The 15,600-nt window shown below is 34.6% G+C and overlaps 1 protein-coding gene across 1 annotated transcript; it reads right to left on the reverse strand.

Moving 5' to 3' along the window:
• Positions 1-722: 722 nt before the first annotated feature.
• Positions 723-3,293, reverse strand: LOC107802245 (small ubiquitin-related modifier 1). The gene is made up of 3 exons (XM_016625707.2): positions 3,052-3,293; positions 1,170-1,319; positions 723-936 (listed from the first exon to the last, which is right to left on the reverse strand). The coding sequence occupies exons 1-3, from the start codon at positions 3,121-3,123 to the stop codon at positions 871-873; spliced, it is 288 nt and encodes a 95-aa protein (XP_016481193.1). The 5' UTR covers positions 3,124-3,293; the 3' UTR covers positions 723-870.
• Positions 3,294-15,600: the final 12,307 nt, after the last annotated feature.

Raw genomic sequence — 15,600 nt, forward strand, 5'->3', positions numbered from 1 at the left:
AAACTATTCAAACAGTAAGTTCTACAAGGTGGTCAATAAAGGAGACAACTAATGATCAAGAAACCTTAACTTGAGTTGTAACATCACTGAGTTCGAAACTTCAACCTCCTAATTAACAACTATTATGCAGTCAAACCTTTTTTATTCCCTTGATATACAAGAACATTTTAAATCAACAACTCAGGAAGTCCGTCAATAGAACTCATACCGATTCAACATGCTACTGCCAAAAGACATCAAAGTAGATAAAGCATGTTTCAAACACAAGTACCATCAAGACTAAGGACTTCAATTGGATTAGTAGTTCTAATCAGATTAGCTTATATTGTCACTTTCTGAATGAGCGCAAACGAGAGTGGAATAATATCATCGGTGAAGCGAGGCTTTCTTCTGCCTACAAGTTCCAGTATTTACTTCTATAGTCTCTCACGCCAAGGCACTCGTAGGGAAAAGAAATGTGCTAATCCCAGATAGAAAGGTTAATTTAATGACTCAGAAAAGAGGGTTAATCACCCCAATGATCTTAAACGTTCTTTGATGAATGGAGGCTCTTAAACAAAGCCATTATGAAGATATAGCCACGCAGAGCTTTTAAAACAGAGATACGAAACTACACTCTGATCGAAACATGAATCCGCGGCTCGGTTAAGTAGAGCTATTCGAGAAGCAAGATAACAGACAAGAAAACTAAAAGGGGACGCATTTCATGATAACAGTAAGAATAAAGTTCAACCCAGCAGGATCAACTTAAGTAAACAGGGTCATATTCATTACATTATACGGGTTATAGAGTTAGAAAAAGCCCATTTCATTTAAGTTCAGGATCATGAAAACACATACTAATATGTCCATTAACAAAGGGGAGAAGATTCAGAGAGTTGTGCCTCCAGTTTGATGCAACATTGCATCAATTTCATCACCATCTTCCATCTCCAGCTGAAGCAAAGAAGAATTGTTAGAAAATAGAAAAATTTATTACTGAGTAATGAGTACTAAGCAAATGAGCACGCAGGATGAGTGGGTTTGTTCTGTCTTATTGTTTCTTCCCCCTTTTTTCTTTTTTCTTTTTCCAGCTTACTCCACATTGTGTGTGTGTGTGTGTGTGTGTGCGAGAGAGAGAGAGAGAGAGAGAGAGAGAGAGAGAGAGAGAGAGAGAGAGAGAGAGAGACCTCATCTGGAGTCTGCTCCCCACGAAGACGACGACCATCAAACAAGAAGGCAATTGAATTGAAATCAACTGACTGCCTGTCACAATATGCATTCATCAATTTTTTTAGCTGAGTGCTTCTTTTGATTCTGAAAAAGACCTCGTTCCCATCCTGCAACCAATAAACCAACCAGATCAATCACTGTCAGCCACTTTCCTCCTCATTAGTGAGTGCATACATACATTTTCTGAAATTTTAATAGGCTTCCATAATCCATACAACGATGACAAAAAGAAGATAAAAAGAAGGGAAAAGGAACCAAAATGTCCATACAGCTCATTAATACAAGCTGATGTGGGGGTCAATCACACTATACTTCTCCAGGCAAAAGACAAGATTGTAAGGATTAGCAATGAAAATTAACCCCAAAACCGGAGGGTAGGTTTCTAATAATGGTTTTTTCCGGCCAACCCAGATTTATCTTGTCTTAACACGGAAAAGCACATGGCTACATGTAATTATTGTTGATACTAGATAGTCCTCTTTTACAAAAGCCAAAGAAACAAATCATCAGTTCCATTCTTTTGATTACTTCTAAAAGGAATCACACAATCACCATCGGAATCTACCACTGACAACTACAGGGATCACACCATGATCCGTTACATCCACAATGTGCTGTTAACCTATACTATGGTTGGTTTAGCATTGGACAAACAAAATTTTGTACAAAATCTCAGGCTTAAATTTACCACGAAACAATTTAGAAACAATTTACCACAGAACAACTAATAAATGCTATACCAATACCATCCACGCTTCTACAGGCACCAAATGTTTGTATATTTGATTGAAATTACCATCTTCAACGCAAACAAAAGAAGTGATAAGGTAACTTTTATTATATGGAAAATATCTTTTTCATCCCAAAACACTACCTGGATGCATTATTCTTAAATAAATTCTTTGCAAAAGAAGCCTGAAAATGTAATTTCATCAGTTCTCGGAGTTAACAGAAAAACTTAATGAAACACAGTACGATATTCATATATCTTTTTTTTGGGTAGATCAACTGAAAAAATAATAGCACCTAATCACCCTACTCCGAATCTGGCATTAGGTGTTTTGTTCCTTTCTCTTTTCTTTTAATTCAATCTCTTTTAGAAGCTCCTTTAGTTAAGACTTTTTTTTCGAGGAAGGATACTTAAATATCTTCTAGTTAAGACTTGCAAGCAGATTAGCACTTAAAATGAGGTTTTTTATGCTTTGGCACTTACAGCTCTCACTTCATGAAAAAGGGAAAAAAAGAAAAAGAAATTTTGAGGTAGTCAAATTGTAAGAGGGTGCGTTTTAAATCAGGCACAATGAGTTAAAACAATATTGTAAAATAGGTTAACATAAATGCCTTACAAGACAGCAAGCTTATGATTAAGAAAAAGTCGAAAAGATTGTATAGTTTTTTGATAATTGCACACAAGTGTGTATCCTAGAGGTTTGTATTAACGACCATGGGAGACCAAGGTTCAAATTACGCAGAGGCTACAATACTAAGTACTTACTTACCCATAAGAGCAAAAATACAGGAAAAGATGACAAATAAGCCGCTACAACCAATTAAACCACTTAAAATTCTTTCTATTATATAAACTCGCTCCTTCCCAAGTTATGTGATGATATTTCATTTTTACTTTTTCCTTTCTATATATTTGGAAACAATTTAGCAAACGTTATATGTAGGTTATACCCTGCTAGTAAAACTACTGAAAATCAAACAGCGATAAGCAAAAAATCAGAAGATTCTAAAAGGATCATATTCTAAAACTAAACGAAACGAAACCCTAGGTTTTCAATCCGCTATATACATGTGTGTGTGCGCGCGTGAAAGAGAGATAGAAAAGAAAACCTGGCCTTTGACTTTGAGATTGATGTGAACTTGATCGCCGCTGGGCTTCTTGTCTTCCTCTGCTTGCGACATTTCTCTCCCAAAAAGCTCTTCTCTCTCTCTCTCTCTTTGGCAAAAGCAATAGAATTATTGTTTCAAAAGTACAGGAGGGAGAGGGTTTTATCTTTTTATATAATATTTGGACTCTATTGGTCACGGTGACACAAGGCTTTTTAATAGTCATTGGCTTAAAAATCACGCACCTTTTTTCATATTTTTTTTTGAGTTCCCCAAAATCCCCCTTAATTATATTATTATACTTCATACATTAAATTTCCATTCTTTCATCTTTAAAGGTAGGGCTGTTTGGATCGGTTCTATTTGGATTTTCGGATTAAATATGAGTTAGGTTTTTTTATAGTTCACATATTCGAATTGGTATAATTTTAATTTAATTCGATTCTAAATTCGAATTATATAGACATGTATAAATATTAGACTTAAATTTTAGGATTAAGTCTTCTCATTTCATTCGTCTCTTTTAGACTCTTCTTTTCTTAGTTTATTTCGAAGTCTCTCTCACCTCTTTTTAGTTGCTTTGTCCGCTTCTCTTAGGCCTTATATTTGTGTCTCTCATTCTCAGTCTCTCATTCATATATGGACAACGACGCATCTTCCTTATTAGACATTTTATTTGGAATTTTAATTTATTTTATTTTGCTTTGAAACTTTTGTTTTGTCTATTGCTATGAAAGATATTTGATGCCTTTCAATTTAATAGAATAGTAAATTGCAATAGCCTTAAAAAGTGCATAGCCAATATGATTGTTAGTAGCCTTAATAAGACGTACAATTCGATCCGAAAATTCGAAATATTTACCCGATCCAAAATTTAAAATCCAATTTAATTCGGATTGGATTCGGATTGCATTTTATAAAATCCGAATTTACAATCCAAAATATGCTAAATCTGACCTGATTTGACCGATGCACAACCCTATTTAAAGGTGCGTCTAGTATATGCTCCTAATTAACTCAGCTTAAAATTCTTTAAATTATTATTTTTTTGTCAGTTACCTACTTAAATTATATGGTATCCCCAAAACTCACCTGAACTATATTCTCCTATATATTAAAGTCTCATATTTGAATTCTTAAAGGTGCATCTGTCGAACTGTAATAACTTATGGTTTGAACTAAGCTTTTCATGTAGTTTATTCATGATATATTACTCTCGGATGATCAATTAATTTATGAATTTTGGCAAAAAAAAAAAAAAATCTAATTTAATGCATAAATTTCAGGTGTAATTGTGATTATACTTTATGCTAGACTCCAATTAAATAAATCTTTATTTACATTTACATTGCAGCATCATAAAACAAAAGCCAAGGCATATGGTGTTGTATTTCTGAAAAATCATCTTATATCACATAAACAAGATTACACAAAATAAAAATTCGCAAGTAACCAATCAATCGGCCAACAATTACATTCACTAATTCTAGATACGGAAAAGGGTAAAAAAAAAAAAAAACTCCTTTACTATTCGAAAATATTCATTTATATCCTCTGTTTATACTATTGGTTCACCATTGCTTGGTACAAAAAATATTTCTCTGTCGTTAGGTCCTTCCAGCATAGCAACATTATCCCACATGGCCTCATATAACGCTTAGGTGGATACCACATGGCATGCCACCTATCGCACCTTTCCCATTTTACTTTCTCCCCTGGTACCTCTTCTACCCCACCTCCCTTTTCATCCAATCACCATTCTTTTACCTTGAGGGAAACAGAGGATTATCATGACACTGCCATAATAAATGCCATGGAAGTATTATGTCTTTTCTTGCTAGAAGAGCAGGAAAAATGGAAAAACTATGTAAAAAGTAGCCACAATTGCTACCGAAAAGAGTATTGAAAATGTGCTGCTGACTCCATCAAATGTGTTGTTAAAGTTATTTCTGTTGGGTTTTTAAGTTTAAATGTAGCTTAAAAGAGGGTGAATGGGAAATTAAAAATATTTGAGTTTCCCTTCTTTATAAAGGGACATTATCCCATATTGGAAGAGGAAAATATTTTGATGGGTATATATACAATTGCACTTCTTCTAACTCTTAAAGAGTTAAGAAGAAGGCAAACCTCGCGCCGTCGTCGTCGCTCGCTCGCTCGGCTCGTATTAAATTCTGCTTCTTTTACATTTCTGTTTATATGTTATTTTATCTTCTCCAGAATTATTTTACAAATACAGAATAATAACAAGCTTAAGAAATTTAATATTTTCTGTATTTGTGTTATACTTACTGTTTCTGGAGACTAAAACATGTTTGGTTTTCTACTCCAGTGGAGATTAAAATCTACGTGATTTTAATGTTTGTTTGTGTCATTCTTTTACAGAAATGATGAATGACAACGGGAACCAGACTGTTCCTATGGTGACTGCCAATGCATCGACAAGCCGAACAACACCGACATTGGCACTGGCAAAAAAATTCGAAAAATTTTTCGGGATTGATTTCAAGCGGTGGCAGCAAAAGATGTTCTTCTACTTGACAACTTTAAGTCTACAGAAGTTCATTAAGGAAGATGTTCCTGTTCTGCCCGACGAAACTCCAGAAAATGAACACTTTCTCGTGACTGAGTCATGGAAGCATTCTGATTTTCTATGCAAGAATTACATTCTTAGCGGACTAGAGGACGATCTGTATAACGTCTATAGTAATATAGAGACGTCAAAACAATTGTGGATAGCGCTTGAAAGGAAATACAAACGGAAGATGCCGGGTTAAAGAAATTCATTGCCGCTAAATTTTTGAACTATAAAATGGTAGATAACAAGTCTGTTTTTACCCAAGTTCAGGAATTGCAAGTGATTATTCACGATCTCTTTGCTGAAGGTATAAGTCAAATTAATACTAATGTTGAAAGTATTAATTATATTATTTCTACTAACAGAATTTTCACTGAAGGCCTTGTCATCAATGAAGCATTCCAAGTTGCAACAATAATTTAGAAGTTGCCTCCTTTGTGGAAGGTCTTCAAAAACTACTTGAAACACAAACGCAAGGAGATGTCCCTTGAAGATCTCATTATTCGGTTGAGAATCGAAGAGGACAACAAAGCTGCTGAAAAGAAAGGATGTGGAAACTCAACAATAATGGAAGCAAACATTGTTGAGTATAGAAAGAGGAAAAAGGCTTATGGACCAAAAAGCAACCCAAGCAAGAAGAGGTTCAACAGAAATTGCTACAACTGTGGAAAAGCTAGACACAGATCTGCAGATTGTCGTGCTCCAAAGAAAGACAAGAAGAAAGGTCAAGCAAACATGGTTGAAAAGCACGAAGATATCGATGACTTGTGTGCTATGAATTCTGAATACAACCTGGTGGGAAATCCTAAGGAGTGTGGATTGATTCTGGAGCCACTCGCTATGTTTGTGCTGTTAGAGAAGCGTTTGCTACATATGCTCTTGTTGGACCCGAAGAGACATTTTCTATGGGAAATTCTGCAACGGCCAAAATTGAAGGATGCAGGAAGATATTTATGAAAATGACGTCTAGGAAGGTGGTGACTTTGAACAACGTCCTTCATGTTCCCGAGATTAGAAAGAACTTAGTCTCTGCTGGACTTCTTGTTAAGAAGGGGTTTAAGTGTGTTTTTGTATCTGATAAGGTTGTAATAAGTAAGAATGAGATGTTTGTAGGGAAATGTTACCTCACTGAGGGCCTTTTCAAGCTGAATGTAATGGTTGTTGAGAATAATAATAAAATTTCAGCTTCTTCTTACTTACTTGAATCAAATAAATTATGGCATATACGTTTGGGTCATGTCAATTATAAAACCTTGTGAAAAATAATTAATTTGGAAGTATTGCCTATGTTTGAATGTGACAAATCAAAATATCAAATATATGTGGAATCTAAGTATGTTAAACATCCTTATAAGTCAGTTGAAAGGAATTCAAATCCTTTAGACTTAATTCACACAAATATTTACGACATGAAGTCAATACCATCTCACGGTATAAAGAAGTATTTTATAACTTTTATTGACGACAGTACTCGATATTGCTATGTTTACTTACTTAATAGTAAAGATGAAGCAATAGACGCATTCAGGCAATACAAAATGGAAGTTAAAATGCAACTTAACAAGAAAATCAAAATGATAAGAAGTGATAGGGGTGGTGAATATGAATCTCCTTTTGAAGAAATATGTTTAGAATATAGAATAATTCATCAAACAACGGCCCCTTACACGCCCCAATCCAATGGGATTGCAGAAAGAAAGAATCGTTCATTAAAAGAGATGATGAACGCATTGTTGATAAGTTCTGGTTTGCCACAGAACTTGTGGGGGGAAGCCGTTCTTACAGCTAACCGGATACTAAATTGAGTACCCCATAGCAAAACACAATCTATTCCATATGAAAAATAAAAAGGAAGGAATCCCAACTTGAATTATTTCAAAGTGTGGGGGTGTTTGGCAAAAGTGCAAGTTCCTAAACTCAAAAGAGTAAAAATAGGACCGAAAACCGTTGATTGTGTTTTCATAGGATATACGACCAATAGTAAAGCATATCTATTTTTGGTTCATAAATCAGAAAATCCTAACATTCATAATAATACGGTTATAGAATCAGATAATGCTGAGTTCTTTGAAAATATATACCCGTATAAAAAGGAATGTGAGTCGATTGGTGAAGGATTTAAACGACCTCGGGAAGAAATAAAAGAAAGTACATTTAATTAGGAGGATCCAAGACGTAGTAAACGTCAAAGAACGTCTACTTCATTTGGACAAGATTTTGTGACTTTCTTATTGAAAAATGAGCCTCGAACATTTAAAGAAGCTATGTCTTCTTTGGAATCATTGTTTTGGAAAGAGGCAGTCAATAGTGAAATAGAATCCATATTGAACAACCATATATGGGAATTGGTTGATCTTCCTCTTGGAAATAAACCTTTGGGTTCTAAATGAATTTTTAAGAGGAAAATGAAAGATGATGACACTATTGATAAATATAAGGCAAGACTTGTAGTCAAAGGGTATAGACAGCGAGAAGGTCTTGATTATTTTGATACATACTCTCCAGTTACAAGAATTACGTCCATACGAATGTTAGTAGCATTAGCTGCAGTTTATGGTCTTAAACTTCATCAAATGGACATTAAGGCGGGCTTCTTAAATGGAGATTTGGAGGAAAAAATCTACATGGAACAACCTAAAGGGTTTGTGGTTCCAGGTAAAGAAAAGAAGGTATATAAACTTGTTAAGTCCCTTTACGGACTAAAACAAGCACACAAGTAATGGCATGCAAAATTTGACCAAACAATGTTGTCAAATAGTTTTAAGATAAATGAATGTGATAAATGTGTGTACATTAAAAATGTTCCAAATCACATAGTCATTGTTTGCTTATATGTGGATGATATGCTGATAATGAGTAATGACATTGCCAACATAAATGCGACTAAGCGTATGCTAACTAGCAAGTTTGATATGAAGGACTTGGGAGTTGCTGATTTAATTCTGGGAATTAAGATCAATAAGACTCCTCAAGGTCTGGCATTGTCACAATCTCATTATATTAAGAAAGTACTTGAAAAATTCAAGCACTTAGGATTTAAAGTTGCAAAGACTCCAATTGACGTGAATCTTGCATTAGCAAAGAACAAAAGCCAAAGCATATCACAATTGGATTATGCTAGTATGTTGGGATGCTTAATGTATATCATGAATTGTACACGACCAGATATAGCTTGTGCTATAAGTAAATTGAGTCGATACACGAGCAATCCAGGTCAATCTCATTGGATGGCAATGAAATGAGTTTTGGGATATTTAGAACATACCCAGGACTTTGCTTTGCACTACAGTAAATATCCTGCGGTGATTGAGGGATAATGTGATGCAAATTGGATCACCAGTTCAACTGATTCTAAATCTACAAGTGGATATGTATTCACTATTGGTGGATGAGCGGTTTCTTGGAAGTCGTCCAAGCAAACTTGTATTGCCTACTCTACAATGGAAGCTGAGTTCATAACCTTAGATAAAGCCGGTGAAGAAGCTGAATGGCTCCGGAAATTCTTGGAAGACATTCCATTTTGGCCCAAACCGTTGGCACCAATATGCATACATTGCGATAGTCAAGTGGCAATTGGAAGGGCTGGGAGCGTGATGTATAACGGTAAATCTCGTCATATACGATGAAGACATAAAACCGTTAGGCAATTACTCTCTAGAGGAATTATCACGATTGACTATGTAAAGTCAAGCGATAATGTGTCGGATCCACTTACAAAAGGCCTAACTAGAGAGGTAGTTGAGAAATCATCGATGGGAATGAGACTATGGTCGAGAACAAGCCATTGTGGCGGTAACTCAACCTAGAAGACTGGAGATCACAAGATCTAGGTTCAAGGAGATCAAACAAAGTCATTAATGACAGTTCAACATTGTCAACTAAAAGTTTGGTCCATTCTCGTGATGAGACAATGTTCAGTACCAAGGATAAAACATTAAGGCTTTTTAATGAATTTTAAATTTGATACGGGATATATCAAATAGTGTATCTATGGGATGACACGTTTAGGAATCACTTATGTAAGTGTGAAGTGTTAGCCGCTTCAAGGGGAATTTTGTAAGGCCAATTCTCTACGCACGTATTAAACCAGGCAGTGTTTATGGCTGAAACGAACACAACAATGAGAGCCAAAGACGGTTAAGAGTTGGTTGTGTGACTTATGGTTGTCTAGGTATATACCAAAGTTCGACGGTTCAAAGATATCAAATCTACCGATTGACCGAGTATATCCGACATAAGTTCACTACGGAAAGTTCAAATGGAAACCTACTTATCCAGATGCAATTAATCCCTACTTGCGAATCACACAGTTTTTCATGTATATTTTCGTGATATAGCCATTCCCCATTCATGCGGGGGATTGTTGGATTTTTAAGCTTAAATGTAACTTAAAAGAGGGTGAATGGAAAATTGAGAAAAATTGAAAATATTTGAGTTTCCCTCCTTGACAAAGGGACATTGTCCCATATTGGAAGAGGAAAAGGTTTTGATGGGTATATATATAATTGCACTTCTTCTAGCTCTTAAATAGTTAAGAACAAGGCAAGCCTCGTGTCGTCGTCGTCGTCGCTCGCTCGGCTCGGATTAAATTCTGTTTCTTTTACATTTCTGTTTATATGTTATTTTATCTTCTCCAGTATTATTTTACAAATACGGAATAATAACAATTTCTTCTCACTCTAAAAAGGTTCATCCTTCTCGAGAGATCTTCCATTATTTATCACATTATTTCTCAAAATTGGACTGGACTTGCTAATTGTTTGACAATATTAAGTATCAGATAATTGGAAGGAGTTCCATAAATTTTCTTTAACTGCTTTGTAATTAATTGAAATAATTTTTTTGCTTGCAACAGCTGAACAAAAGAAGAATAAAGAATTATCAAATAAAGGATCAATATTTATTTGTTACTTTATTAATGCAAACATTATCAACAAAAACAAAAAGATTTAAAAATCAATGAGCATATATTATAAAAATATTGTATGGTATATAAAAGATGTATTTTACTGATGAAGTCAAGTAAAGTATGTACCGAAAAAGAGTCCAATCTTTGAGTTTATATACGCGAAATGAGAAAATTAATCCTTCAATTATACATAAAAATACTTCTTTAATATTTTCTTGGTATAAATATATATTTTCTAAAGACAGATCCCAAACTTGTTGGGATTGGAAGTTTGGTGAATGAAAAATGGAGGGAAGAAATATGAAAGGAAAGTGAGTTGCTCCCTTATGCTTTAGAAAAAATCATTGGTGGCGGAAAGAAAAGGGAATGTGCTTATATTAAGAAAGCACTTCTCTTGGTGTTAAATGGGTTAGAAAAAGGTAAATCTCACGCTATTGTCATCACTCGCTCGGCTTTGGCTGCAGTCAAAGATTGATTGATTAATTTTTTGGACAAATTTTCTATCAATTATTTAATTAAATAAATAGAATATTTTAAACGTTCTCGCATGTTCCAACAGCCATGGCTGTTTCTGAAAGGTTGTAAATTTTCAGAAACAGTACCAGAAAATGGCTATAAATACGCCTTGATCCAATAAATTTCCTTACGAAATTTTTTAAACTTCTTCTCCTTCTTCTGCACAAATAAATTTCAGTGTGATTTACAGCCATTAAGTGGTTTGCAGTTCACCAATGTTTTAGCTACCAATACTCTGGTGAGTTAAATCGTTCTATCCTGGGAGGATAATTTCCATCACCTCGGGTACTTGAGGGGAATAATTTTTTTAAGGACACACAATGCATTCAGTGGGCTCGATTTTATTCCGAAATATATTTTTAGATTCTGTTTCTGATTATTTTTATTTCAGCTTTACTTCTGTTTTTCTGTTTCTGTTTCTTAAATTTATTGTTTCATAATATAATAGTTAATACAGGTTACTAACAATCTTAAGGAAATTATTTTTTATACTTTAATCTATATTCTATTTTCTGGAGATTATTTTGTGGTTTTCTACTCCTTCTGAATTTTTCTATTTTTGATTTGAAGATATAAAAATTTCATCGGAGTATTAAAATTCAGAAACGATTTGAAGAATATAAAACCTTCATCGTTTTCTTGTGAAACAATATATAAAAACTTCGATTTTTATTTATTAAATGTATTATTTATTATTAATTACAGTACTGTTTACTTTTTTATTTTCTGCCATTAATTGAACTGTACTGTTGTTGACAGTGAGAAATGATAATTGAAAATAAAAATCCTTCTACAACTATTGCGGCAACGATAATAGCCTCGTCAAGCCGATCTATTGTGCCATCGGCCGAAAAACCGGGGAAATTTTATGGAGCTAACTTCAAAGGATGGCAACAAAGGGTATTCTTTTGCCTTACCACGCTTGGTATGTATAAATTCACCAGTGAAGACCCTCCAGTTCCTGCCGTCGACATGCCAGACAATGAAAAGTTTATGATTGTTGAGGCATGAAAACAGACAGATTTTCTTTGCAAAGGCTATATCCTAAGTACTTTGGAGGATAATTTGTACAATGTCTACACTGCTATGAATACTTCGAAAGAGTTGTGGAATGTACTTGAGAAGAAGTACAAGACCGAAGATGCGTGAATGAAAAAGTTTGTGGTCGCCAAGTTTCTTGACTATAAAATGATAGATAGCAAAACAGTTGGAACCCAAGTTAAAGAGCTTCGACTTATATTTCGCGGCCTTATTGCTGAAGGTATAGTAGTGAATGAAGCATTTCAAGTGGCTGCAATAATTGAAAAGTTACCTCCTTCGTGGAAGATTTTAAAAATTATCTAAAGCACAAGCGCAAAAAAATGAAGTTGGAAGATCTTGTGATTCGTCTCAAGATTGAGGAAGATAACAAAACAGCCGAGAAAAAGTCGCGTGAAAATTCAACGATTATTGGAACGAATATCGTTGAAGAGGTCCAAAAAGTAAGAAGAGGAAGAGGTCTTCTGGATAGACTAAGGAGCAGAACAAGAAAAAAATCAAGGGCAACTGCTATAATTATGAAAAAGCTGGTCACAAAGCCCCTAACTGTCGTCTCCCGAAAAAGGACAAGAAAAAGATACAATCCAACATAGTGGAAAAGAATGATAACATTGATTATCTGTGTGCAATGCTTTCGGAATGTAACTTAGTTGGAAATCCGAATGAGTGATGGATTGACTTTGGAGTCACTCGACATGTTTGGAGCCACTCGACATGTTTTTGCTATCAAAGAAGCATTTGCTACTTACTCTGCTGCTGGTCCCAAAGAAGAGCTTTCCATGAGAAATACTGCAATAACTAAGATTGAGGGTTATAGAAAAATATTCCTGAAGATAACTTCCGCCAAGGTGTTAACGCTAAAACAATGTTCTTGACAACACTAATGGTTGTTGACAGTATTAATAAAATTTTAGCTTCTTCTTATTTATTGGAGTCAAATGATTTATGGCATATTCGTTTAGGACATTTCAATTATAAAACCTTGTGTAAGTTAAATAATTTAGAAGTGTTGCCTAAATTCGAGTGTAATAAATCAAAATGTCAAGTATGTGTTGGATCTAAGTTTTTCAAACATCCTTATAAGTCTGTTGAAAAGAATTCAAATCTTTTAGACTTAATTCATACTGACATTTGTGATATGAAGTCAACACCATCTCATGGTGAGAAAAAGTATTTTATAACTTTTATTTACGATTGTACTCGATATTGTTATATTTATTTACTTAATAGTAAGGATGAGCAATTGAAGCATTTAGGCAATACAAGACTGAAATGGAGAATCAATTGAATAAAAATATTAAAATAATTAGAAGTGATAGGGGTGGAGAATACGAATCTCCTTTTGTAGAAATATATTCGGAATATGGAATTATCCATCAAACTACTCCCCCTACACACCTCAATCCAATGGAATTGTGGAAAGAAAAAACCGGACATTAAAGAAAATGATGAATGCTTTATTAATAAGTTTCGGCATACCGAAGAGTTTGTGGGGGGAAGGGAAGTTATCCTTACAGCTAATCGAATACTCAACAGAGTACCCCACAACAAAACACAATCTATTCTATATAAAAAATGGAAAGAAAAAAACCCCAACTTGAAATATTTCAAAGTGTGAGGGGGTTTAACAGAGGTACAAGTACCTTTACCCAAAAAGGTAAAAATCGGACCAAAAACTGTGGATTGTGTTTTTATTGGATATGCTACAAACAGTAAAGCATATCAGTTTTTGGTTCATAAATCTTATAATTCTGAAGTTCATGTTAATACGATAATTGAATAAGATAATGCTGAATTTTTTGAAAACATTTATCCGTATAAAATTGAATGTGAGTCGTCAAGTGAAAGATCTAAATGACCACGGGAAGAACCAAAGAAAAATACTCCAAGTGAAAAGGATCCAAGGTGTAGCAAACATCAAAGAAAATCTACTTTCTTTGGACCAGATTTCGTAATATTCTTGCTTGAAAATGAGCCTCAAACTTTCAAAGCAGCCATGTCATCTTCTGATTCAACATTTTGGAAAGAGGCAGTCAATAGTGAGATTCAATCAATTTTGGATAACCATACATGGGAATTGGTTGATCTTCCTCAAGGAAATAAGCTTTTAGGTTCGAAATAGATCTTTAGGAGGAAAAAGAAAGGGCAAATACATACACAACCCCTTAAAGTTGGCACCAAATTCCATTTAGACACCTCAACTAACCCGTTTACCTATTAGACACTCTAACGCCACTATAGTGTACCTATGGAACACAAATCACCTAACATGTCAAAAGAGTGATTCTCACTCTAATATGGGCGCTTGAATTATGCTTACATGGCACCAAAATCTCCTCCTCTCTCTCAAAAACTGTTCCTCCATCTTCTTCCTACTTTAATTTCCTTCAATCTCAATTTTACCTTCTTCCGTCCACCCTTTATTCTCATAAAAAGTAAACATCTGAATCTTGTCCATACTATTGCTAAGATCATTGTCCATACTTTCCACAACACCTCACCACCATAGAATAATTAAAACAATCTTGTGACAAATGTTTAATTCAATTTAATTGAGTATTATAGGAAAAGCTGAATTTTTGTTTAACAAGGAACATAAAACTTATCTGTAAACAAAAGGCTCAATTACAAATTAGGACATAGTTTTCCAAATAAAATGAACAGTTTAAGAGATAGAGTGACATTCTTACGAATCGTCATCTACTTAAAACTCTTCGACTGAATGTGTGATAGTGCATAATGTGGATATAGGTCAGTAGAGAAGCAACTTAAATCTTAGGTCTGTAGCGGTTATCTCTGTTTTTTGTGCGTTTGCAATTGAATAACACAGATGAAGCGGACTAACTCGTCGGATCTCGACCTGTGTTATCTATTTTGGTCTGACTGAGTCGCTTCATTCGCTGCATATTGCTGAGGGTCATTTCTGATGGTGTTTCCGAAGAGGTGTCGCCAAGTTTTTCTGTGTTTGGTGGTTGCAATTGAAGAACACGAAGGAGAAGAAAAATTTGACACATGTTACTTAGTGATTTGTCCGTCTTCCATGTCAGCGCACTTGCAAATCACGCTTTTTATTTTTAAGAGAGATTGAGACCCATGTGTTCCATAGGTACACTATAGTGACTTTAGAATGTCTAATTGGTACACGGGTTAGTTGAGGTGTCTAAATGGAATTTGGTGCCAACTTTAAGGGGCTGTGTATATATTTGGCCAAAAAGAAAGTTGATGGCATTATTGACAAATATAAGGTAAGACTTGTTGTCAAAGGTTATAGTCAAAGGGAAGACCTTGATTACTTTGACAATTATTTGACATTAATGAGGATAATATCTATTAGGGTGTTAGTGGCACTAGCGGCCGTGTATGGTCTTGAAATCCATCAAATGGATGTTAAAACAACTTTCTTAAATGGAGAGTCGGAGGACGAAATTTACATGGAACAACCTGAGGATTTTGTGGTTCCCGGTAAAGAAACGAAAGGTGCAAATTTGTTAAGTCACTTTATGGACTTAAACAA

Source organism: Nicotiana tabacum, chromosome 13, assembly GCF_000715075.1.
Source record: "Nicotiana tabacum cultivar K326 chromosome 13, ASM71507v2, whole genome shotgun sequence".
In the NCBI taxonomy this organism is placed as follows: Eukaryota; Viridiplantae; Streptophyta; class Magnoliopsida; order Solanales; family Solanaceae; genus Nicotiana; species Nicotiana tabacum.